Source organism: Carcharodon carcharias, chromosome 15 (genome assembly GCF_017639515.1).
Source record: "Carcharodon carcharias isolate sCarCar2 chromosome 15, sCarCar2.pri, whole genome shotgun sequence".
Lineage (NCBI taxonomy): Eukaryota > Metazoa > Chordata > Chondrichthyes > Lamniformes > Lamnidae > Carcharodon > Carcharodon carcharias.
Genome location: NC_054481.1, coordinates 33,451,575 through 33,477,971, shown reverse-complemented (window position 1 = coordinate 33,477,971; position 26,397 = coordinate 33,451,575). Strand labels below are relative to the sequence as shown.

Genomic DNA, 26,397 nt, shown 5'->3' with positions numbered 1-26,397 from the left:
GGGGGTGCACTCCCACTTGAACCTCTCCCCCACCTCTCCACATGGTGATATGTGCTATTTTTAAAATCAGTAATTATTTTTATACTCACCTGTGAATATTTTGCATCAGAAAAGTAAAACTTAATGAATGGTAGAGCAAGGTCCAATTAAACATACAATAAGCTTTAAAACAAATCTTGGTTCTCCAACATATCTACCACAACAGGGCACTTCAATTACAAATAAATTAAATCTGGCTGGAAGAAATGGCTAGACTTATTAGCATAAGACTGCTTTATCAAGGGTAGTCACTAACAGATCTCTGAGGTATAAACTAAATACATGATCTAGGAGTTTGAGGTGCAATACTCTTTGCAGAAGTGTTAAAAATAGTCCCAAAAATAAGTGGCAGTAGAGTTAACGTCTGGTGAGCTCAAAGGAAGCTGCTTCTCCCTCCTGCAGGCTGGAAAACTTCAGCCTTTAGTTTATATGTGCCTGACTGAGCAGGAACCGGACAGTTCTTTAGGAACATACAATGCCCAAAGCGGGAAAGAATGGCTTTTAGATAAAGGCAGTAGAATGGTAATGCAATAGTTGTACATTCTGATTTTAGTGACCTGCTTTCAGGATAACATCTGTTAGCAGTACCCATTTTCCCTGTAAAATTTCAATTTAGAACAGAGCAGGTTAACTGCATTTCTGTTTCAACTAAACCCCAACTAGTTACAAGCAATATTTTAAATGACATGCATTTTTGATAGGCAATTTCAATACTCATTTATGTCTTAAGAGGGCTACATTTATTTCACACTTTTTGAAGTTTGTTGGACTGTTAATAAAATTGCGACACCCAACAGCAGCCACACACATACAAAAGACACAAGTACTTGTGACAGACAAAATGACTCTGCTCAAATTCAAGTTAAGGAAAGAGTTATCTTACCTTTTCGTAGTCAAGCAAGCCTCCCTGCCTCGTTATGTTCTTCTTTGCCAAATAAATGGCTAAAGAGCAAAAGATTCATAAGATACAATGTAGTAGCTTTGAGGGTTGCAGATGTTACATTCCCACTGATGTCATGTTCCGCAAAAATAAAAATACAAGATCTATTATGTATCAGAACATCTGCCCAATAGATCTATTTTTCCATAACAACCCACTGCAAAGTGTGGCTTTCCAAAACTTTGAAAGTGCGTGAACATCACATCACATGAGGAACTATGTTCAGAAGGATTTAACACAAATATAGGTCGCACAGGAAGGCTCTAGAAAATACAAATACCTGAACTAGGAAACATTTTTCCTACTTAAATACACTTAAGAAACTGTTAAAAGAAAATTGTTAAAATGTACCTCCAGAGTAACTTGTTTATACGTTCCCTTACCCCAGTGTTAAGAGGCAATTTTTTTTTTATTCCTTCGCAACATGTTTGAGTCACTTGCAAGACTGACATTTAATTTGCATCCCTAGTTGCCCTTGTGAAGGTGAGCAGCCACCTTCTTGATCCACTGCAGCCTGCGTGGTGAAGGTGCTCCCACATTGCTGTTGGGCAGGAGTTCAGAATTTTAACCAAGCGATGGATTAGTGTACAACTTGGAGGGGAACTTGGAGGTAATGGTTTTCCCATGCAGCGATAGCCCTTGTCCTTCAATAGATAACTATTTAATATACGTTACTCAAATGTTAAAATATCTTATTTTAATTGAAAGGCCCTTTATGATAAGAGTATTTATTTTAGAAATTGACTAGGCTTTTCACGTTCAATTTTATGTTATACTTTGGACACTCAATAAAAGATGTACCATCTCATAACAGAAAATACATGTCTCTTGAAAACTGTATTGAAATGGTTTCTAGTTCGTCCACTTCAAACCTCTGGGGCAACCATTTACCTCAACCAGTGCTGCCCATTTCTCAGTTTAACCCTTATCCCTTGTTCCTTGTACTGCTGCTGCATTGTTAAAGTTGGTCTTTACCCTTTAAATCCTTGTCACTGAAAATTACTTTGACTCTGAAAATTTCCTCCCCCAAAGTTCTCTCATTTCCTATTAACGTCTCCTTCTAGGGTAGTTAGTATGTGCAGGTGGGGGTAAATTGCCTGAGTCGGGGCCTGTGCTGAAATCTCCCTGAGGCACAGAGCTGCCATAGGGAGATTAGTTTAAGTTCAAAAAAATTTAATAAAGAAAAAATAAATTTTAATACATGTCCCCTCATGTGAAACTGTCACATGAGCTGGGACATGTCTATTAATTTTATTAAAAATTTTAACAAGACTTTAAAAGCCTTCCAGAAACCTCATCCCGCTCGTGGAAGGCCGCCTGGGCTCTTCGCCTGCCCGCCAACTTTGGACGGGCAGCTCAGTTAATTGTTTCAATTGAAAGTTAACTGGCCTTAATGGGCCTTTGACAGTTCGGCGTGCCTGCCGAACTGAAAATCTGAATGATGCGCAGTGATGTTGGGTCGCACGCCCGATGTTACCGTGCATCATTTTATGCCTCAGCGAGCGGGCCCCGCCCCTGCTCGCCGAGCCGAAGATTCTGCCCAGTAAATTTGTTCAAGGCACTGTTAGACAGCTTTTTGATAGGCAAGTGAGTCAAGGGCTGTGTGAGGCAGACAGGAAAGTGGAGTTGAAACCACAGATCAATCATGATCTTATTGAATGGCACAGAAGATTCGAATGGCTGAATGGCCTACTCCTGTTCCTAAGTCCTTTGTTCCTTATGCTTTCATGTTTTTCTCCAGTCCAAGTAAAGCACCTCCTTTATTTAAATGAAGACTGTCATATAAATGCAAGCTGTTGTTGAAAACATGTTTAAAAATTGTAACAATTAAACACTTTACCTGAAAATATATACCTTAAACTTAAAAAAAAATGTAATTCTATTATATATAGTTACAAATTGAATGCACACTTACCATAATCAAGCTCTCTCGCAGGCCATTTATATGAAGTCCAGAAGTAAGGGGTCTAGAAAGATGGAAAGGAAAGAGATTATTTATAATGACTTTCACAGTAATCTCATGTGGGTTTAAACTATTGGGTGTTTTCATGTTCAGACATCCTTTGTTTCCTCCCAAATGACAATTTGGCTTGATGGCGCCTATGCCAATATCCAATAGCTTGTGGTATTTTACCACATGTTTAGTGATGTAGTGCTAAAAAACCTTAACATGGGTATCTGTGGTTGCCCTTAATATAGTTTGAAAAATAAAGAAATTCAAATAAAATCATTTTTTTTTATGATATATACGATGGTTTATCTTATATCTGCGGAGGCAGTGGTCAAAGTACAAGCCAATATGCACCAGTGTTATCCCTTAATTAGTGCATAAATGGTTTAGATGTAGAAATATTGCTCTATTATAAATCAAAGTAATCAAATTACAGAAACACTGCACTTCTGGAGACAGCACCACAGCACTATTGTCTTGCATTACATATGATGATATTTCAGTATTGCTGAAAAAAAAATGTTGTTGAAACACTGGTTTGAATTTCAACTGTCAGTAATCAGTTAACTGGTGCATTCTCCATGGCAATGCCTCTACTAATCAGAGTCCATTTGCCAACCATTCAGCACTCTCTTCTCATACAGTATAAATTGTTGTTCCCTTTGCATTCTTGCGAATTGTCCTGATGAGTGCAAGATGGAAAAGTTTCGACAACATGGCCAGAATATTGCCGTCGGCGTGCAGGGGCGGGGCCTGAAATGCCGATGTGCAAAATGACACGCAATGACGTCGGGCGTGTGTCCTGACATCATCATGTGTCATTTAGATATTTCATTCGGCAGGTGAGTGCCAGAGGTGGTTGTGCGCCAGCTGAACTGTCAACGGCCATAAAAAAACCAATTAAAGTTGTTTGCAATGCTGCCCGTCCAACCTTAAGGTGAAGAGCCCAAGCCTTCACATCTTTTAGGAAACATCATCCATGAGCGGGATGAGGTTTCCGAAAGCTTTTATTAATTAAAGTAAAAAATTTTCCTAAATATAAAAACATGTCCCAGCTCATGTGACACTATCACATGAGAGGACATTTTAAATAATTTTGTACTTTATTTTTAACAAAATTTTTTAATCAGCTTAATCTCCCTGAGGCAGCTCCATGTCTTTTTTCAGCAATACTCAAGTTCTGAACTACCAAACGACTAGATCATATTTCAGTTGGACCATGTACTAGATATTAAAATGTTTATTAGTTTTCTTGCGACCAGTAAACCACATTTCCAAGTAATGGCTAGCTCACCCACTATTTCATTTTTTTAACACAAGTAAAGAATAAATTCACTATCATTGTAATAATATAAATAAAAAGGAAGCTTTAGTGCATTATTATAGCACAATGTGAGTTATTGTGTGTATAAAAGGGTGACAGTAGCACAGAATACAATACAATATACTGTTTCATTACAATATAAAGCTGGTGGCAGGCACAACTCATTTAGTTTTTTTGGTTAGTAAAATAGACACTAATCATATAATCACTACCAACATCAAAACTGCACCATTTTGCCAACAGTTGGTGACCTTAAACATCTAAAACAGTATCTCAGTCAAATCTATAGCTCGAGATAAGACATTAGATCTAGTGAAAGGGATTGTGCTATAGTACACTTCCTGTAGTGTAGTTCAGGAACAGACACACATGGGCTTTTCTTTAATTGATTACAGTCCATTGACTTTCAACTAAAAACAAGCCAGGAAAATTACAGCTAAATATTTGGATATACTGCAGATTGATGCTTTTTTAGTAACTCCTAGCTGGCGCCATCTGATATTGGCACAGTGTGATGTAACACTTTTTTAACTAGTAAAATACAATGCAGTTGTCTTAATTGAATCATTTTGTTTTGGAATGCTTTTATCCTTAGGGAGCACCATCATTCACGAACTACAGTAGGAGCTGGTGCTAATTTTGCCCTGTTGCTATTCCTCAGAGAAGTGGATTTTCGTGCAAAGGCACACTAGCGTTATTCCAAAATAACACAAATAAACAAGCTTCTGTGATGACTTAGTGGATAAACACAATGGCCAGCATGGTACTGAACCATATGGACTAAGGAGATTCTGCTGAAACTATTGCTTGTAGGAGCAGTAGAATTAGTATACATTCTTTTAAGAAAAGCAGTATGGGTTCATTACTTAGGCAACAAAACAATTCACTTTAATATTGTGTTTTGATTTATATTCATCAGTTTTATTGCTTTTGGGACTTTGATCTGTAGTTTATTTTCAATGTAGTTTGCTAGTCTGCACTGTCTGAATATGATTCAAGCTGGGTGAGTGATTTTAATGCTCTCTAACAAAATCAAGAAAGTTGTAACAAAAAAGGCAGCAGGGATTGTTAATGTAAATGGTACCTTTGTTACTTTTCAGGAAAGAGCATTGAACAGGTCATGAAAAGGGCTGCTCCAGCAACTTCTCCCTGGTCTCTTTAGCAGTAATGTATTGTGCTTCTCCTCCTTTTCCCTCACTTTAATCCTTGTCTGATGATGCCCTTTCTTATTGTTGTTCTCCTCTGACTCAAAATACTTTTGAACTGGTGAGTTGTGCTGCATGAATCAGTCTGGTTTGCCTGGGCTCCCAAAGCAATAAGGTCACACAGAGCCACAAAGTTTGGCTCACCAGCTCCCAATTTTATCAGCTTTACGAGTGCTGTTTTGACTTCAAATAATGCCATCTGCAGTTTGTGTGTACGCGCTCATGGTGCAAGCCATGGCAGACACTATTTTGGTGAGGGCACGAGCGCATGCGCAGGAAGCATCCACTGGAAATTGCAGATCAGGGAAATGGTGATTCAATTAGTGTATAATGCTGATTTGAGGCCAGTGCTGCCATTTTGCAGCTCAACACTCCAGCTAGTACTGTCTGTTAAACATACATAACTGAACATGTGTTCAGCAGCAGGAAGAACCCCAGCTCCAGTGCTATTTAAAGAGGTCATTAACTACTTACAGGTCAGTTGTTGATTAATTTCTGCTGGGTGTTGCTGCATTTGTTAGAAATGTTTGGTGGTTTTTAGAGTTCTTTTAAAGCTGCTGAAGTCTATAGTGAGTGGGGTGGCCGGTGCTGAAGGACTTTCTACTGACTTCAAGCATTCTGCACAAACTATTTTCTACCAGACATGGGTGCTGTTGTATGAATTCCCCTTGGTATGCAGCATGACAGAGAGAAGGAAAAGAGGTCACACAGAACAGGACATGCTGCTGGAAGAGGGAGGAGGGGGAGAAGGGCACTCCAAAGGAAGCCATATCTGCCCAGTGTGTTCAGGTATCAATTCTCCTACTTGAACCTCAGCAAGGAACAGTGTGCCCACATTTCTGCTTCATTAAAGCTGTCCTCATTGAAACCTGCCATCTGCTGCTGCCACAGCTGCATCCTCAGAGTAAGGTGAGGGTAGCATTGCCAGTGGTTATGAAGGTAACTGTGGCCATGGGTTTTTTATGTGGTGGTGTCTTCCAGGTTGGAGCAGGCAACATTTGCATCATCTCCTAGTTTGCAATCTAGTGTTGCAGAAGGAGGGGTCACTGAGGCCCAGTTTGCAAACAGAATTGAACATATTTCATTTTCTCTTGTCAGAGTGCAGTAGAAGGATTGAGTGCGTGGCTTCATGAGGATTGCAAGCTTCCCCATGGCGCAGGGCACCACTGACTGCATGCATGCCGCTTTGTGGGTGCCGCATGTCAACTCGCAGATGTACTGCAGCCAGAAAGGATTCTACTACCTCAATGTCCAGTTGGGATGCAACCAGAGGCAGCGAATCATGTGGCTCCATGACTGGTAGCCTGGCAGCAGTCATGATTCCTTTCTTCTGTAGCAGTCTGTGTCGTCTGCATTTGGATGACCAAGGCAACATGGGGGGTGGCTACTGGGTGACAAGGGTTATCCGGTCCATACACATAGGCAGCATGCATACAATGAAAGGCATGCTTTTAAACAAGATGTGGTAGCGTGAACCCGCTAGATTCCTGAAGCAATGCTTCCACTGACTGGACCAAGCTGGAGGAACCCTATAAAACTTGGCAGTATACACCTCAAGATTTTTTATGATCTGCTGCATGCTGCCCACACTGCTATCGTGAGGACACATTTCTTGCCACCAGCTATATGGATCAGCTGAGGAGGAGGAGGAGGAGAGGAAAGAGGATGAGGAAGAGGAGTCCCTTTTTGCCTAGGCTGTACATGATTGACTCATACAACTATGATACCAGTAAATTCAACCCCAGTTCCCTGTTCACCAATAGTTCTGTGCCTTACCTGCCCTGTCACTAACTGTCACCTCATCTGCTTGGCCACAATGCTAAAATGAAAACTAATTCCATACCAAATTTATAAATTAAATCATTCCATGTTGCATACAAACAAATCACCTTTGTGCATTTCCTTGGTTTCTGTGTACCTTTGCCTAGCTCAGTCGGCTGGATAGCTGGTTTGTGATGCAGAGTTATGCCAACAGTGTGGGTTCAATTCCTATATTGGCTGAGGTCATCCATGAAGACCTTGCCTTCTCAAATTTGCCCCCTGCCTGAGGTGTAGTGACTCTCAGGTTAAACTCACCACCAGTTGTCTCTCTTTAATGAAGGAGTAGCTTATGGTCCTCTAGAACCATGGTGGCTTTCACTTCACACACAGGTCTGCACAAATTAGCAGCTGGCACAAAGCTGGCATGCTGCCTACATCAGGAGCAATGGACATGGGTTAAGGAGTCACTGACTCCTTTGCTTCAATATACCAATGGTGTGGTGTATAGACCAGCATCTGTCTGCGTGCTGAAGTATGGCATCCTCTGAGCTGGTGGCAGAGAACACCCCAGGATCCCTGAAAGTAAGTTTTGGGCAATGGGTATAGCCCTCTACGAGTAGTTCTCTTTACCGCAGTGTTCTTCACAGGCACAGCTTCTGCTCATTGATAAAACAGTTGCTACTCCTTTACTTTTTCCAACTGTTCCCCCACTCAAAGCAAGGATTCAAAAATAGCTCAAGTGATAAACAGTGTTAATCAGGGTAAGAGAAAAAAGACAGAAAAAAGCAGTCTCTAAGCTCAGAACTCTCTTGGAAATCCATTAATCATAATAGCACTCAAGTCTAATGAGCTGTGCTTCTGAAGCTTGAGTGCCCCTTTAAATCTGGTTTCCAGTCATATCAGTCAGCTTGCAAAGCCAATCCCACAAGGTTTTATTTAGCAGGACTTCTATCCCATAGGTTGTTTGCATTTCTTTGGACGTGGGCCAACTATGCAATTGATCAGACATCGGTTTTTGGGGCACTGAAAGTTTACATTATCCCAAGCATCCAGAACAACAAGGGGTGCAAGTGATGTATTTCAGTTATCTGCATATTATTATAATATCATCACCAAATTGACACACATACGGTTCACCCCCTGCCATTTCCAGAATGAAAATTCAGAAGCAGCATCATCAAACAGGGAGATTAGTGGCACTTAAATTTCCCACCCAGGTTAGGCTAAGGAGTGTACGTAACTCACATGTCCAATCTATGTTTAAATGTACGTTCTGCTGTATCTTTTATTTAAATAGTACAGAGTAACATACAACTGAAAAGTAAACCCTGAATATTAAAATAAATCACATTTTTCAGTTTTTCACTGAACATTATTTAGTTTGATAAATATTTACATCTGTTGAGGATGTTGAAATTCAGGATTTTACATTATGACAGATTAAAGCTGCAACTTGTAAACTAGATTCCCATCATTATACAGGAAAGGGTTTCATATGTAAAAAGCAGAAATCATCCTACATCAGCATACATTCATTACCCAACAGGTAAAGATAATGGCACAATTTCTCTTAATGTAAAATTATTAGCTTCACATGGTCTTACCTGAAAACGATAAGGAGAATCATCTGCCCGGAGAACTAAATTCTTTGGATCCTTCAGTGGGTAAATGTAGCCATACTTTACTATTAAGTCACCAAGATGAAGAGATTCTGTAGTAGAGAAACGGAACTTCCTAATTAATTACAGGTCATTAGTGATACAAACGATTGGCCCTGATGTTACTCATTACCATATTACCGTATAATCACAGTAAATTGGTATCAAACTCCATGGCCTGTGATTTAAGCACAGGCAAGGACTTGTTTATTTTAAATGAATTAATACATTTATTAAAATGGTTGAAAGAGGAATTGATATGAATGCATGAGAATTTGTATGATAACATTGTGCACAGTAATTTCTAGGCTTTAATTATGATTTCACAATTGTCATGTCATTTCAATACAGTTCTTAAGAATTGACTGTGAAGAAAACTGTGTTTATCTTTTGAATGCTTCATAAATTATAATTAATGATATATTTTATTTCATCTTTTAAGGATAGCAAGACTTTTTATTTACTGAGGAAAATAGTACCTGTCTCTTTTTTTTAAAATTAAACACTGGATAACGGTTCTGAATATACCATAACATAAAAACACAAAGCAGCATTGGACAAAGGCAAGTTTTCTACTAAATCAACGTAAAGACATGAGCCTGAAGTTTAAGTTATTTGCAACTACCATTCAAAGTAAAACGATATTGAGGTCAATTTTAACTTTGCCCGAGTAGTTGAGCTGGTGAAACGCGTAGAAGGGGCTGCTTTGTCCTGGATGGTGTCGAGCTTCTTGAACGTTGTTGGAGCTGCACTCATCCAGGCAAGTGGAGAGTATTCCATCACACACCTGACTTGTGCCTTGGAGCTTGTGGACAGGCTTTGGGGAGTCAGGAGATGAGTTATTCACCTTAGAAATCCCAGTCTCTGACCTGCTCTTGTAGCCACAGTATTTATATGGTTAGTCCAGCTCCGTTTCTGGTCAATGGGAATGCCCAGGATATTGATAGTGGGGGATTCAGTGATAGTAATGCCATTGAATGTCAAGGGAAGATGGTTAGATTTTGTGTGGTGTGAATGTTACTTGCCACTTACCAGACTTAGGGATAGAAGCTTCCCGCATCTAGTGACGCATGAGGCAGACAAAGCAGATGCTTATATCTGTTTCTGTAGCTAGTTTTTCTGGGACAGGTCTCCAGCCTGTCACTAGAGGCTACAGCTTAAGGGCGCCATTCTGCATCACGCATGGCTGACCAGGAAACTATTTTGCTTTTGCCACACACCATAGGTGTAATGGAAGGATTTACAGGTTGATAATCAATCTTTTTGGCAACATTATGAATGCACCTTCCATGGTCATCAAGTCCTGGGGTGGGACTTGAATCCAGAACTTCTGGCTCAGAGACAAGGATGCTACCTACTGCACCACCAGATCTTTCCCACTTATTAGTCCAAGCCTGGATATTGTCCAGGTCTTGCTGCATATGAACATGGATTGCTTCAGTATCCAAGGACATGCGAATACTGCTGTACATTGTGTAATAATCAGCAAACATCCCCACTTCTAACCCTAAATGGACGGAAGGTCATTGATGAAGCAACCAAAGATAGTTGGGCCTAGGACACTAACCTGAGGAACTCCTGCAGTGATGTCCTGGTACTGAACTGATTGGCCTCCAGAAACCACAACCACCTTCCTTTATGTTAGGTATGACTCCGACCAGCAGAGAATTTTCCCCTCAATTCCCACTGACTCCAGTTTTGTTAGGGCTCCTTGATGCCACACTTGGTCAAGTGCTGCCTTGATGTCAAGGGCAGTCACTCTCACCTCACCTCTTGACTTCAGCTCTTATGGTCATGTTTGGACCAAGGCTGTAATTAGGTCAGGAGCTGAGTGGTTCTGGCAGAACACAAATTATTGCTGAGTAAGTGCCGCCTGATTGCACTACTGACAGCACCTTCCATTACTTTGTTGATGATTGAGAGGAGGTGGATTTGTCGTGCTTTTGGTAGACAGGACACACCTGGGCAATTTTCCACATTGTCGGGTAGAAGCCAATATTGTAGCTACACTAGGACAGCTTGGCTAGGGGCGTGACTCGTTCTGGAGCTTCAGTGCTATTGCCACGATTTTGTCAGGTCCTTTAGCTTTTGCAGTGTCCAGTGCCTTCAGCCATTTCTTGATATCACGTGGAATGAATCAAGTTGGCTGAAGACTGGCATCTGTGATGCTGGGGACCTCAGAAGGAGCCCGAGATGGGACATCCACTCGACACTTCTGGCTGAAGATGGTTGCAAATGCTTCTCCTTGAGCCAGAATAAAGTTTACAAGATGTTTGCTGTAGAAAATTAATCACTTCTGTGGAACCATAAAGGAACCAGTCATTGCAGTCAAACATCTTCCAATTAATATAGAAATCTCAAATGTGCACAATGACAAAATAAACATCAATTCTGGCTCAGTAATTTCCACTCCCTTTAGGGTAGAAAGTTATATACAGGTAGATTAAATGTCCGTTTTTAAACATACTCCAGAACATTGGAACAGTTTAATCAGTTTCCGTCAGATCCAGTGTAAAACGTTGCATCAAATCTCCCTGCACTTGACAGCATGCTCTGCTGCTCAAGCCTGTGCCTGGGTCACAAAGGGCTAGCAGGAGTGAAATATCTACAATGTTTCCATTATATCAATGTATTTCTTGCTCAAAGCTGCCTAATGTACACTGTATAGTTGACGTTCATAAAGTTAAAATTGCAGTTCCAGTTTTCTGCTGCTGCTATATACAAAGAAATCTACAGGAATGGTGGATTCCTTATTTTGCACAATACATATCTTGTAACAGCAATTCGAAGGACTTTTGTAAGTATTTTTAAACGAGTATGGGGAGTTTTATGGTAATATTAAATCCAAAGTAGATTAAGCATCTTGGGTAAATGAGATGTAAAAGTCACCTGAGCTCCAGCGATGTTGTTCCTTCAGGAGGTACCGAGCCTGCCTGTCTGATGATTATTTCCTAGCAGGAACAGAGCTGTTCATTAAAGTGCTGCTCAGTGTTCATTATTGGAACTCAGGGGATGACTGTTTCTCCAAAACACGGTAGTTCACAAGGCTCATCAGGCAGAAGAAGGAATTACAATGGGATGACTCACCTTTTCCCTCCCTATTTATTGAGGAAATTAGGTAGTTGGTAGACACACTTCCTATTTTGTTCAGATATTTTTTCTCTTCTGCTCCCAAATAGTACCTGAAAGTGGCTGCATCCAGAGAAAATGTTGGTGTTAATCCATGGCCGGGGTTTTGCAGTCCCAACATGACAGGTATAAAGACAGGTGTTGGGAGGGCTGGTGTTTGGGGCGGGGGGGGGCGGGGGAGTGCAGAGGGAGCTGATAAAAAGTTCCCGTGATGTGACATGACGGTGGGAATGTGCGCTCCTGCCCGTCATGGCAGGTAGTCATTCCCATCAAGGGCCATTTTCCATCCCATTAATGGATGCAGCTGAAGGTCTGACCAGAATTGTTCCCCACTGTCAAGTAATCCACACTGCCAGCAGGATATCACGCTGGTCCAGAACATGTCCGGACCAACATGGTGCTACATGTCAGGACTCATTTGGAAGAGCACCTTGGGCAGCTTGCGGAGACTGGAAGGTGGAGGCCTCCAGCGACTGTGAACCCTGGAATACCACGTGCGGCAGTGGGAGGGTGGAGCATCAACCATGTTGATCACTGCCCTGCAGGAGCTTCCAGGATGTAGATCTTCACAAAATGGTCGGCTGCTTGAGGTACTGTTGGGTGGTGATGCTCTGTGCGGGCGGGGATTAGCTAGGGAGGAGAAGAGTAAAGAGGTGAGGTGGGTATGGAGGCCTAGAGGGGGGCAGGGAAGGTTGTGGGTGGTAGGGGAAAGAGAGAGAGATGATGCAGGGGTCATTGAATGGGTGAGGTGGTATGTAGCGAGAAGGTGAGACAGGCTGTGCTGGAGGGCAGGCAGGGGAGCGCGCGATGGTGTGCAGGTGTGAACGGGCATGGGATTGGGTGCAGCTATGAACGGGCATGCAGGGGGGGAAGAGATGTTCAGAGGGAGGGGTCTGTGGTGTCAACTGATGCATCCTGGGGGACATACAGAGGAAACTGTAGATAAGAAGGGATGTTCAGGGTTAAAAGGAGCAGTGGGAGCCGGTAGGGTGGGAGGGTGAGGGTCCTTCAATGATGGGTGAAGGGCCACTGACCGTTGCTGGAGGGGACACAGAAGTAAAACTGGAGTATGAGGAGGACCATGTCTATTGTCACGGGGGGTTGGCTCCTCAGGAAGGTAGGGAACATGGACATTCACCTGCATGGGACGGAGGGGGATAGGGGAGGGTTGTAGGGTGACTGTGGGGAGGTCAAATTCACACCAGGAGCGTCAATAGTTATTGGGGGTGGGTGTGGGTCACGCGGGGAAGTTGGAAGGTGTTGGACTCAACCTGAAAAGTCACATGCACCATGGCCGCTTGCAACTATTGAGAGCCTCGAGGTGGAGATCTCGAGATGCTGTATGGGAGTGGGCAGAGCAGCAGGTCAACTCAACTGGACAATTGAAGGGCAACCCCAATGCACAGCACTGACAATTCTAAGGCATTTCAACAGATGAGCTCATGGAGAGCAAAGGCTCAGTGTGCACATGGCTCACAAGGGCCTTGGCAAAGATTCTTGCCTCCCTGCACATGCCTGATTCTGGGGGACATGGTCACAGCCCGGGGTGTCCCCCTGAAGGTGGCATGGTGCAGGGGGGGTTGGGCGAGGGTGGCAGCACACAGGCTTAAAGACTACGAATCGCAATTAAACCACATCAAACCTCATTAAAGTGCAAGTGTAGACTATTTACAAAAGTGTATGAACATTAACAATTATAGTGCAGCCGTGCAACCACATGTGAAATCATATCTCCTTAATCTTGCAATCCCTACCACTTCTTCTAGGTACTGCCCCAACATCTGCAGCAGGGGTGGAGGCAGGAGACCACAACTGCATAATTACTGAGCCCAGTATCATGTGATTCGGTGTGAATTCCCGCCAGGCTCCATGGAGGGAAACAATCCCAGTTCCTGCCCCCACCACGGGACTTAGGCCCGGAATAGAAAATCCCGGCCCATGTTTCCAATTCACTTCCTAGATAGCACTGCATCAAAACTTCCTCTATACCATTTCTGGTAGATGCATTAAAGAAAAACAGCAGTGTGAAGTACATGCAAATTGTGTCCTATGATACTACATGCAAATTTCATCCAACAGGGACAGGTGCAAACACTGGCCCACAGCTCCCTGAACTGCCATTTAGTCCTAATGAAAAGGCAGGAATTGTTAAGGAAGTCCTTTGATCTGAATTTTCTTGTGTGTGTTGGGACCCTCACCTTGATGGTGTCTGAGTCCCATCTGCCTGCACGATCTTCCCGGAGGTGGCTGGTTAACATTCCGTTTCCAGCAGCTCCGTCCAACTGAAGACAGGGAATGGGCTGCGTGGGTGGAGAGCCGATCGGAAAGCCTAAGGTTATGGATGGCCGGCACCTACTCTGAGAGAGGTGGGTGCTGTTGATGTAGGTGGGCGACTTAGAGAGCTTCAGCATGGAGGCACCCTCTTAGGGTTTCTAAAACTGTTGAAAGTAAGTGTGGCCACAGCTGCCAGGCCATCATTATGGAAGGAGACACCTCCAGAGGGGGGCCTGTAGCTGTGGTTGTGGTCCCCTCATGTCTGCAGCCCCAAAAGGAGGGGATTTAAAGGAGCATTGATGGCCCCTTTGTCTGCCACTGGAAGACTGCCTCTAGGTAATGGCAGTAATTCCACAGTGCCAGCCAGGAGTGATGGCCACTGCTGGAACTACAGGCAGTCCCACCATGCCAAGAAGTCCAGATAAGTCCAGGGGATCTCAGTGAGAGGGGTGAGGGAGGTGGGGGGCTGAGTTCAAGTGGCCGGGGGGAGGGTTAAAGAGGTGAGTGACCTTGGGGGTGCTGCCTCCAGGTGGCCCACAAAGGAGGTCTCCCCATCCTTACCCTACAACACCCGGAGGCAACTAAAGTTGCCAGACATCCCACATAGAGTGAGCCTCCCTACACTGAGGGTAAAATACTGGTGGCAGCAGGATGAGGCCCTTAAGTGGCCATTGGGCTCCCACCATCCCCTCATGAAATTTCAGGCAGGTTGAGGGTGGGCATGTAGGTAGTGGGAAAACTACCTGCTGGATTTTACATGCCGCCCCTCCCTCAAACCCACCGGTAGGGAGTGTAAAATACAGTCCATAGGATCACAAAAATATACAGCACCAAAGGAAGCCATTCAGCTCATCAGGACTGTGCCAGTTCACTGAAAGAGTTATCTAACTAGTCCTACTCCCCTGCCCTTACCCCATACCCCGACAAATGTTTTCCCTCTAAGTATTTATCCAATTTGCTTTTGAAAGTTATTACAGAATCTGCTTTCATTCCCCCTCCAACCTCCCCCAATTCAGCATCCTTTCAGGCAGCGCATTGGTATATTCTAGATCAATTCTTTGTGTCAACAGAAATTTTCCTCGTTGTCCATAATTCTTTTGCCTATCCCATAATCTCTGTCCCCTGGTTACCGACCTTTCCATTACAGGAAACAGATTCTCCTTATTTTGAACATCTCTAGTAAATATTCTCTTAACCATCTCTGTTCTGAGGAGAACAACCCCAGCTTCTCCACATAACTGAAGTCCCTCATCTCAGATACCATTCTAGTAAATCTCTTTTGCATCCTCTCCAAGGTCTTGATATAAAGTGTGGCATCCAGAATTCAGCATAACACTCCAGTTGAGGATTAACCAGTGTTTTATAGACTGATAGTTTACTGCTTGTTTTTACTTGCCATGCCACTTTTAAAAACACCAAGGATCCCACAAACAGCCTTCTCAACTTGTCCTGCCAACTTCAAAGGTTCCTGCACTCCCTTTAAAATTGTACCATTTATTTTCTATTATCCCGGCTCATTCCTCCTACTGAAATGTATCACTTCACATTCCACTGCATTAAACCTCATCAGCCACGTGTCTGCCCATTTCACCAGTCTGCCTATGTCCTCCTGAAGTCTGTTTCTATCCTCCTTATTGATTATTACACTTCCGAATCTTGTCCAACCTGCAAATTATGATATTCTGCCCAGTATATCACAAGTTCAGGTCATTAATATATATCAAAAAGAGTAGTGGTCTTAATACCAAATCTTTTGAAGCATCGCTGTACAATTCCCTGCAGTCTGTTCAGCACCACTCTCTCCTCCCTCCTTCTTAACCAATTTTGTATTGAGCTGTCACTGTCTCTTTAATTCCAGGGGCTTTAACTTTGCTGACATGCATATGATGTGGTACTTTGTCAAATGCCTTATGAAAGTCCATATACATAACTTCAACCGCATGCCTCTCATAACTCTTCCCGTTACATAATCAATAAACACCATTAAGTTAGTCAAACACAAATGGCCTTTAACAATTCCATGCTGATTTTCAGTCATTTGCCCATAATTTTCCAAGCATCAATGATTTTTTTAACCAGGATTATTGGCTCTAAAAATTTCTCCACCACTGATGTTAGGCTGACTAGCCTGTAATTGTCAGATTGATCCCACTCCCTATTTTTAGCAGAGTGTAACATTTGAAATCCTCCGGTCCTCTGGAATCAGCCTCATATCCAGAGAGCATAGGAAGGTTGTGGACATAAACATCATAAATTTCAATTGTTAAAGTCACTAAAGGTGGCAGGACAGGTGGAAGGAGCAGTTAATAAAGCATACAGTGTCCTTGGCTTTATTAATAGGGGCACAGAGTACAAGAGGTCATTGTATAGGACACTAGTTAGACCTCAGCTGGAGTACTGTGTACAGTTCTGGATGCCACATTATTGAAAGAGTGTGAAAGCATTGGAGAGAGTGCAGGAGAGGTTTATAAAAATGGTTCCAGGAATGAGAAACTTCAGTTATGAAGGTACATTGGAGAGGTTGGGACTGTTCTCCTTGGAAAGTAGAAGGCTAAGAGACATTTTGATAGAGGTATTCAAAATCATGAGGGGGCTGGACAAAGTAGATAAGGAGAAACTGTTCCCACTCGTAAAAGGAATTGAAAATGAGAGAGCACAGATTTAAAGTAATGTGCAAAAGAAGCAAATGCAAGTGAGAAAAAATTCTTTCACACAGCGAGTGTTTCGGGTCTGGAATGCACTGTGTGGTAGAGGCTTCAATTGAGGCATTCAAGAAGGCATTAGATGATTATTTAAATAGAAACAATGCACAGGATTACGAGGAAAAGGCAGGGTAATAATGCTCATTCGGAGAGCCAGTGTAAAATGGTGGGCCAAATGGCCTCCTTCTGCACCACCACAATTCTGTGATTCTGTGAAATGGCGAAAAAAAATCTTGGAAATTTCTCACCAACCCCCAAAGGCAATTCTTCAAAAAGGAAATATCAATGCAAATTTAAAGCTGGCTACTAATTCATCTGACTTGAATAAGAACACTCTGAGCATGGTGGGGGTGATTTAATCCTACCTGCTCAATGGAAATTAGGCAGGCAAGCATTTATAATCTCCTCGACCAGTTATTGCTGCTGGAAACAGGCCTAACAGGGTTTTCACTGCTTGGGGGAAAGGACACTCAAGCTTGGCCAAATCGATATCCTGCAACCTCATCATGACCTGACTAAGATGTTTGCCAGTCGGCCTAATCATGAAATGGCACCGAGCTTCACACGAAGCCTACCCAGCAAGAAACTGGACTGGGACCAGGGGAAGCCCCAAGAGGGAAGTTTAAATTTATCTTGATTTATTTGTAGAGTCAGAAGGGGCAGTAGGGCCCTTCAGGCTGATGATTGGAATCCTAATTAGCGAAGAAAAGCACTGCTCACTAATTAATCTTCTTCAGGGATAAGTAGCATGTGCTGCCTCTTGAAGGAGGCGATCTCATTTGATTCCTGTTTAATCCCTGATCTAACTGAAACAATTCGGAAAACCACCAACAATCACTTCTGGAGAAATTGCTCCAGGAACGGGCGATAATGTTTATATTGGTACAGTGAACAGTTATCTCCACTTTAGAATCAAAGCTTAATCAGGCCACAAAAGGCTATTTGTAATACTCTAGATAAATGGGGTATAGCACTCTAGGATAAATTTAATTTTCAGTTTGCCTGTAGGATTAACCCAGTGTGGTGGTATCATAAATTAGTCAAACATTGCCAGCTTGATTTATTAGAATAATTGCTCATGTAGAGAAACAAATCAATACTTAGATTGACATCAGTGCCCATGCAGCTCTATAAAAGAAGGCTTTTGCAAATAAGAGCCTCAGACAAGATTCTAAAAATCATACAAGGCCAAAGGTACTGGTGATACATCACTATTAAACATCATGTTTGGATGTAATAATAATAGACTTTATGAATGCCAATTGTATGGCATCATCTGTCTCTGAGAAAGGGAAGATAGGTGACAGGAAACCTACAGGCAAAGCACAAATGTGCAAATACTAGATATTCTGGATCTGAAGTACAGGTCATCCCAATTCCAGGAGTTTACAGCCATCTAATATACTTTTTCTTGCATTCAGAATCCACTTAGGACTGGCTCACAGATTTTCAGAGGTACCTACGATACATGAGGGATCAGCACAGCGGTGTTACATGATAATCCAAATGATGACACACACTATTATACAAATAAAGATACCCAATTACTGACCTTTGAACAATCCTTTTCTGTAGTTATGTGCTGAAACATTCTAACGTCATCGCACAACAACTTTGTGATATTGCATAGGTAGTCCTAGTCGGTTAATTTGTATTGTGGAAGATTTGCTTTGGCTGTACAAGATATTGGTGAGTCCACGCCATGAGTACATTTTTGGTCTCCCTATTTAAGAAGGGATATACTCGCAATGGAGGCAGTCCAGAGAAGGTTCACTGGGATGATTTCTGGGATGAAGGTGTTCGCTTATGAAGAAAGATGAAACAGTTTGGGCCTTTACTCATTGGAGTTTAGAAGAATGAGCTGTGATCTTATTGAAACATATGTTACGATCTCCACAGGGACCAATAATTTATAAAGAGATTCAAACTTCCAGTTATTAGCTGAAATAATGACATAAGGTTTAATGTTTTAAAACTTTTAATGTAATAAATGACCAATTAAACAGTATTTTACTTTCCTTAGGCAACTTACATTTTAAACTACAGAGCGAACATTCCCCTTGTATACTTATCACCTGCAGCACTCTCCACGGAATTACAGTCCTTGTAGCAAACAGTCCACAGTTGCGCCCAGTTTTCAATGGGTTTCCATATCCCCATTCTACCGAGAGGTAACTTTGAATGACAATCTCCAGGTGCTTTCCTCAGTTTTTGAAGAGTTCTTTAAATCTGCCACCAGCAGCAAAGTCTGTTCCAATGATTCTTTTTCCCATGGCCATGCCAGGACGAAATCTCCTGAAATCCTTAAATGGCTGTAGGATGCATCTCTTCAACTAGAGACACCTCCCTTCTGCATCTGGCTGTGGTAGCTCAAAAGCCAAGCAGCCTCTTCTCTTTGCAGACCAGACAAAGCCTCTGCTGTCTGTCTGTGATAATCATTGGATTTGTGGGGAAGCCTGTAACCTGATCTCAAAATGGCTTCATTCCAAAATGGCAATGTGAAACACAGTAACCTTGCATTCTGGTAGAACTGTTAATTTTCTATCTTAAACCATGACTTTCTTTCATCTTAGAACTAAATTGACAGCTTACAGCATAATTGTTTACAACCAGGTACCTTCAACACCTTTCTGAGACTTTGGGAGACTTAGGTCTGCATTTGCATCCTCAAGATGGGTAGCAGGTCAGGAAAATTCCTGCCTCGGCCCACCTGCCTCAGGAGGGAGTATCCACAGGGTTGGCATTTTCACTGTGTGTGTGTGTGTGTGTGTGTGTGTGCGTGGGTGGGGGGTGGGCGGGGAGTCAGGGGGGCAGGGTAGGTGCGGGCTGGTGAAAAGTTTAGAGGCAGCCTCAGGGGCTGCCAGGTGCTGGGACAAGCTGTTTAAAAGGTCGACCTTGGTGTTAAAATAAAAACAGAAAGAGCCCCCAGCCCTCACCCCTCACCTCCCATGCCCCTTGCATGCAACCTCATGCCCCCCACCCACCCCATATGGCTCCTCATGCCCCCATGCCAAAATATGTCCCTCAACAACCCCTATGCCAAATTATGACACTTACACACCTATTCACCTACATACACTATATAGAACTAATGAACCTTATAGGGACAGTAGGATATGTAAAAAAGCAAGGAGTCAACACATTTAAAAAAAAGGTCATTCATTTATAACTTTGCACTTGCTTAAAAAACTTTTTACTGCAAGGCAACAAGAGTGTCAATGGTCCAGACCCTTTAAAGTTTCAATAGTTGAAAGCACAACCACTTGACACCACTTCATCTTGTATAAATAAACATTGTGAAATTGACAGCATAGATCAGGGAGCCAGAGCTCTCAATCAAGCAGTGTTTTTCTTGAGGCTCAGTTGTTTCAACAGCCTAATGGATTTCTGGGCTCTCAGCCAAGCTTCACTATGTATTCTTGGCTGAGAGCCCAAGCTTCAATTAGCGTACTAAACCATCTCATTGTAAAACATTTAAGATTCTGAGGGGGCTTGACAAGGTAGATGCTGAGATGCACATGGGGAAATCTAGAACTAGGGGGCACAGTTTCAAAATAAGGGGTCCCTCCATTAAGACAGAGATGAGAAGAAATTTCTTCTCTTAGAGGGTCATTAATCTTTAAAATTCTCTACCTCAGAGAGCACTGGAGGCTGGGACATTGAATATATTCAAGGCCGAGTTAGATAGATTTTTTGAGCTACTAGGGAGTCAAGTGTTACAGGGGGCAGACAGGAAGGTGGAGTTCAAGCCACAATCAGATCAGCCACGATCTTATTGAATGGTGGAGCAGGAGAGAGGCAAAATGGTTTACTCCTGCTCTTATTTTTTCTGTTCGTATGTTTTTATTTAAAAGAGCATGGACACTGTACAACTGAAGCTTCACAATTCAGCCTTCTGGCTGATGGTGGTTACAAGGCAACAACCTCCCACTCCTGCTGATGCTTGTGGCAGCTCCTCAACATCTTCCAAGGTGAGGCCCCAATCCACTGCAGTATTCTGCAGCACTCCGCAGTTATTCTGGCCATCCTCTTTGAGGTATATTGCTATGCACCCACTGAATATTATATACTTGGTCTTACTGACAGACAATTGGAGACAAGAGGGAGACAAGTAAGTGAGAGAGCTGGAAAGAGGCCACAACCACTAATTAAAAGTGATGATAAGGTGGCTCAACTGGAGAGTAGCTGAACTCACACACAGATCTGAACCCTGGCCTATAGTGAGTTAGCACTTTACAGCCAGTGCAGGAGTAGAGATACCACAGTTGGCCGCAGTACTGCTGCGTAATGGAGGAGGGAAATCAATTAGGGCTCCTGCTCTAGACAAAATCATGCTGAGCTGCAATATTTTTGCAGATGAACCACATGTAAATATAATACTCAGCATAATGAAGTCTCAGAGGTTTACAAGTGCCTGTGCAATCATACCCCAAGCAAGGAGTCAACACATTAACAAGCGGAAGGGAAAAATTGATGGAAAAGATAAAGAATGGGAGGCAGGAGGAACAGAGTAAATTGACAAGATAATTGGATGTTAAAGGTAAAAAATGAATTTCTGCAGGAGTTCCACTCATCTCTGTTGGCAGAAGATGTCATTTTTCTGCAGTTTCTGCAGATCCCCCACTTAAGTTATGATGGATAAGCAGGAGGACCCTTTGGAAATTCACCTTATTGTCTCAGTGTACATTTTGTTTGAAAAAGAGTGAAATGTTAATTTATCGTTTATTGCACACACTAACATAAGGCACACAGTATTTAAAGGGGAAATCTTGTATAATGAGATATCAGTGACAAGCATGATAAAGAAACAACTAAGCACCACATGGCAGAGATCCAGTGCCTGCCCATTATTATCCAGCTGAGTGGAACTGTCCTAAGCTGGTTCCACTCTTAGCTAGGGAATCTCCAGCAATAGTTTCTCTTCCAGCTTCTGCACTGTTACATCTGGAGACTCCTCCGGAACTATACTTGGCCCCCCTCCTATTTTTCAGCTACGTGCTGCCCCTTGGTGACATCATCTGAAGGCAAAAACATAGATAAAAACAAAAAAACTGCGGTTGCTGGAAATCCAAAACAAAAACAGAATTACCTGGAAAAACTCAGCAGGTCTGGCAGCATCGGCGGAGAAGAAAAGAGTTGACGTTTCGAGTCCTCATGACCCTTCAACAGAACTAGGTGAATCCAAGGAAGGCGTGAAATATAAGCTGGTTTAAGGTGTGTGGGGGGGGCGGTGGCGGGTGGTTTAGGTGGGGGGAGAGAAGTGGAGGGGGGCGGTGTGGTTGTAGGGTCAAACAAGCAGTGATAGAAGCAGATCATCAAAAGATGTCACAGACAACAGAACAAAAGAACACATAGGTGTTAAAGTTGGTGATATTATCTAAACGAATGTGCTAATTAAGAATGGATGGTAGGGCACTCAAGGTATAGCTCTAGTGGGGGTGGGGGGAGCATAAAAGATTTAAAATTAATGGAAATAGGTGGGAAAAGAAAAATCTATATAATTTATTGGAAAAAACAAAAGGAAGGGGGAAGAAACAGAAAGGGGGTGGGGATGGAGGAGGGAGCTCAAGACCTAAAGTTGTTGAATTTAATATTCAGTCCGGAAGGCTGTAAAGTGCCTAGTCGGAAGATGAGGTGCTGTTCCTCCAGTTTGCATTGGGCTTCACTGGAACAATGCAGCAAGCCAAGGACAGACATGTGGGCAAGAGAGCAGGGTGAAGTGTTAAAATGGCAAGCGACAGGGAGGTTTGGGTCATTCTTGCGGACAGACCGCAGGTGCTCTGCAAAGCGGTCGCCCAGTTTATGTTTGGTCTCTCCAATGTAGAGGAGACCACATTGGGAGCAACGAATGCAGTAGACTAAGTTGGGAGAAATGCAAGTGAAATGTTGCTTCACTTGAAAGGAGTGTTTGGGCCCTTGGACGGTGAGGAGAGAGGAAGTGAAGGGGCAGGTGTTACATCTTTTGCTTGGGCATGGGGTGGTGCCATAGGAGGGGGTTGAGGAGTAGGGGGTGATGGAGGAGTGGACCAGGAGTGGACTACGGAATGTCGACAGGCAGGGTGAAGGGAAGATGTGTTTGGTGGTGGCATCATGCTGGAGTTGGCGGAAATGGCGGAGGATGATCCTTTGAATGCGGAGGCTGGTGGGGTGATAAGTGAGGACAAGGGGGACCCTATCATGTTTCTGGGAGGGAGGAGAAGGTGTGAGAGCAGATGCGCGGGAGATGGGCTGGACACGGTTGAGGGCCCTGTCAACGACCATGGGTGGAAAACCTCGGTTAAGGAAGAAGGAGGACATGTCAGAGGAACTGTTTTTGAAGGTAGCATCATCAGAACAGATGCAACGGAGGCGAAGGAACTGAGAGAATGGGATGGAGTCCTTACAGGAAGCGGGGTGTGAGGAGCTGTAGTCGAGGTAGCTGTGGGAGTCGGTAGGTTTAATGGATATTGGTGGACAGTCTATCACCAGAGATTGAGACAGAGAGGTCAAGGAAGGGAAGGGAAGTGTCAGAGATGGACCACATGAAAATGATGGAGGGGTGGAGATTGGAAGCAAAATTAATAAATTTTTCCAAGTCCCGACGACAGCATGAAGCAGCACCGAAGTAATCATCGATGTACTGGAGAAAGAGTTGTGGAAGGGGGCCGGAGTAGGACTGGAACAAGGAACGTTCCACATACCCCATAAAGAGACAGGCATAGCTGGGGCCCATGCGGGTACCCATAGCCACACCTTTTATTTGGAGGAAGTGAGAGGAGTTGAAGGAAAAATTGTTCAGTGTGAGAACAAGTTCAGCCAGACGGAGGAGAGTAGTGGTGGATGGGGATTGTTCGGGCCTCTGTTCGAGGAAGAAGCTAAGGGCCCTCAGACTGTCCTGGTGGGGGATGGAGGTGTAGAGGGATTGGACGTCCATGGTGAAGAGGAAGCGGTTGGGGCCAGGGAACTGGAAATTGTTGATGTGACATAAGGTGTCAGAGGAATCATGGATGTAGGTGGGAAGGGACTGGACAAGGGGAGAGAGAAGGGAGTCAAGATAACGAGAAATGAGTTCTGTGGGGCAGGAGCAAGCTGACACGATCGGTCTACCGGGACAGTTCTGTTTGTGGATTTTGGGTAGGAAGTAGAAGCGGGCCGTCCGGGGCGTCTGATAGTTGCCCAACCGGAAAATTTAAATGGGGCACGGTTTAAATTTTCCGGTAGGTGGAAGCGCAGCAAAATCAGCTGTGCGCCCACCGACCAGTCAATGGCCAACTGAGGCCATTGACAGAGTCATTTGGCTAATTAATGGACCTGCCCGTCCAACCTCAAGGGAATTAGAAAAAGCATGAAATCTCATCCATGGGCAGGATGAGGTTCCATGTAGGTTTTTAAAAATTTTATTACAGTTTTTGTAAAAATTATGGACATGTCCCAACTCATGTGACAGTGGTGACATGTCAGGAATTTCTTATTTTCCTATTTTTAATATTTGTCACAGAACAGCCGATTCCCCTGAGGCAGCACTTAGCTTCAGGGAGACGAGCGTGCTCTTTCATGTGCATGCGCAAAAAAGCGGACTCTCGATTTAGGGATTTTCCCCCCCTCCCGCACAGGGAGCGCACAGCACTTCCCTGCGGACGTCGCACTGGGCGGGCCTTAATTGGCCTGCCCACATAAAATGGCACCGCGCCCCAATTGGGGGCGCCGATCGGACCGCCATTCAACTTTGCCCCCGATGGGGGGAAAATCCTGTCCATGGCCTTGTGCCCTTAATAAAATCACTGAATGTACGCACTTGTGCAAGCAATTAGAAGATTAAAAAAATATTGGGCTAAACCTTGCTGGCAAAATAATGGCATGTTTATGCCGCACTGTGGTATTAATGTATAAATCCAATAGAAATATTTGGCCCATTATAACTCTTAGCACCTCTTTTTTGTGAATAACCACAGGCAATATACAAGTGAATTGCAGAATCCAGAAACATTCATTCCTTAAAATTCACTCTGTCAGCCTCCAAATTATTGTTACTCCAGTTAAAAAGGTCACCCACAAAGTAAGAAAGGTTAAAATTCAAGTAGAGCCAAAACACTCTGGCTGAATCTTCAGCTCGGTAGGTGGGCATGACCGGCAGGCCTGGGAGCAGCCGGGAAACAGGCTCCTGACCACGATTGGCCCACGACCACGATTTCATGCTGACTGGCCAATTAAGACCCGCCCAACGTGAAACACGGCTTCCCAATGGTCGGTAAGCGCAAGGCAAGGCGGGGGCCTGTCAGCCGCTGGGTCCAATGAAGGCTGCTGGTGAAGAAGCATACAGTCTGCGTTACAGAGAAGGTACATTGGCCTCGGCAGCGGCTGGAAACGCCAGGTGGGAGGGTAGGTCGGGTGGGCACTCGGCCAACGGCTTTTCGGATGAGTGCCTCGCGGCCCTCATGGAGGAGGTGGCTGCCAGGAGACACACCCTTGTACCAAGGGACCGAAGGAGGAGGTCACGACACCTCATGAAGAAAGCGTGGGAGGAGGTGGTAGCGCAGCTCAGCAGTCACGATGTTGCGCGGCGCACATGGATGCAGTGCCGCAAGAGGTTCAATGACCTGCTGTGCTCAGGCAGGGTGAGTACCATGTTGGCATGGATCAGCATGGTGAAGTATTAAGGGCTGGCTGTCCCCACCCCCGTGGATCTCAGGGGTGTTAGAGTCTGAGTAGCAACCATCAATGTTGCTGGCCGAGGGGGTGATCCTTGGCATCTTGGACTGAGTGCCTTGCGGCTCAAGGGCCACGACTCGAATGTGCCTTGCAAGGTGTTCCTCAGGTGGGGTTGGCCAGACTGCAATGGCGCTGCAGGTAGAGAGTGGACTAATCAATGCTCCTCTGTCTTTTCAGGAGAAGACAAGCCATAACCAATTGGAAAGATCACGGAAAGGCAGAGGCCTGCCCAACCTGCTGCTGCTAACCAGGTTCAAGCAGGATGCCCTGGAGCTAGAGAGCTGGCACACACCCGTGCAACCAGTCATGGAGAGGCAGGGGTGTCAGACGAAGGTAAGAGTGCAGTGCACAGAGGTGAGAGTTTTGGCATGTGCAACCATTCTAGTGTAGTCTCTTCATTGATGGGAGCCTCAAACCTGAATGCCCCATTGATCATTGAAAGACAATGGTACCGTGATGCAGATGTCCACTGTCCCAACAAGGTGCCTGGCACGCACAGTGACAGAGTGATGACTTTAACTAATGACATGTCCTTGTTCTTCCTTAGATTCGGCAGCACACACTCATTCTCAGGACCCAGGAGGCTACCCCTGACACCAGAGGACTGCCGGACTTCATCTGCACCTGCGTCACACCTGCACTCTGACCAGGCACCAGCGCAGATACCAGCATCTTGGTGGGCATTAGATTGTCGGCTATATTGTCGGTGCACATTGATGAGGGCAC

The 26,397-nt window shown here is 44.0% G+C and overlaps 1 protein-coding gene across 1 annotated transcript in view; it reads right to left on the bottom strand.

Moving 5' to 3' along the window:
- Positions 1–26,397, bottom strand: part of rgs11 (regulator of G protein signaling 11) — a 149,530-nt gene that overhangs the window by 96,560 nt on the left and 26,573 nt on the right. Inside the window, exons 4-6 of the mRNA XM_041206915.1 lie at positions 8,825–8,931; positions 2,895–2,946; positions 923–981 (exon numbers count right to left, since the gene is read on the bottom strand). Of these exons, the coding sequence (XP_041062849.1) occupies positions 923–981; positions 2,895–2,946; positions 8,825–8,931 (218 nt within the window). The remainder of the gene's footprint in view (positions 1–922; positions 982–2,894; positions 2,947–8,824; positions 8,932–26,397) is intronic.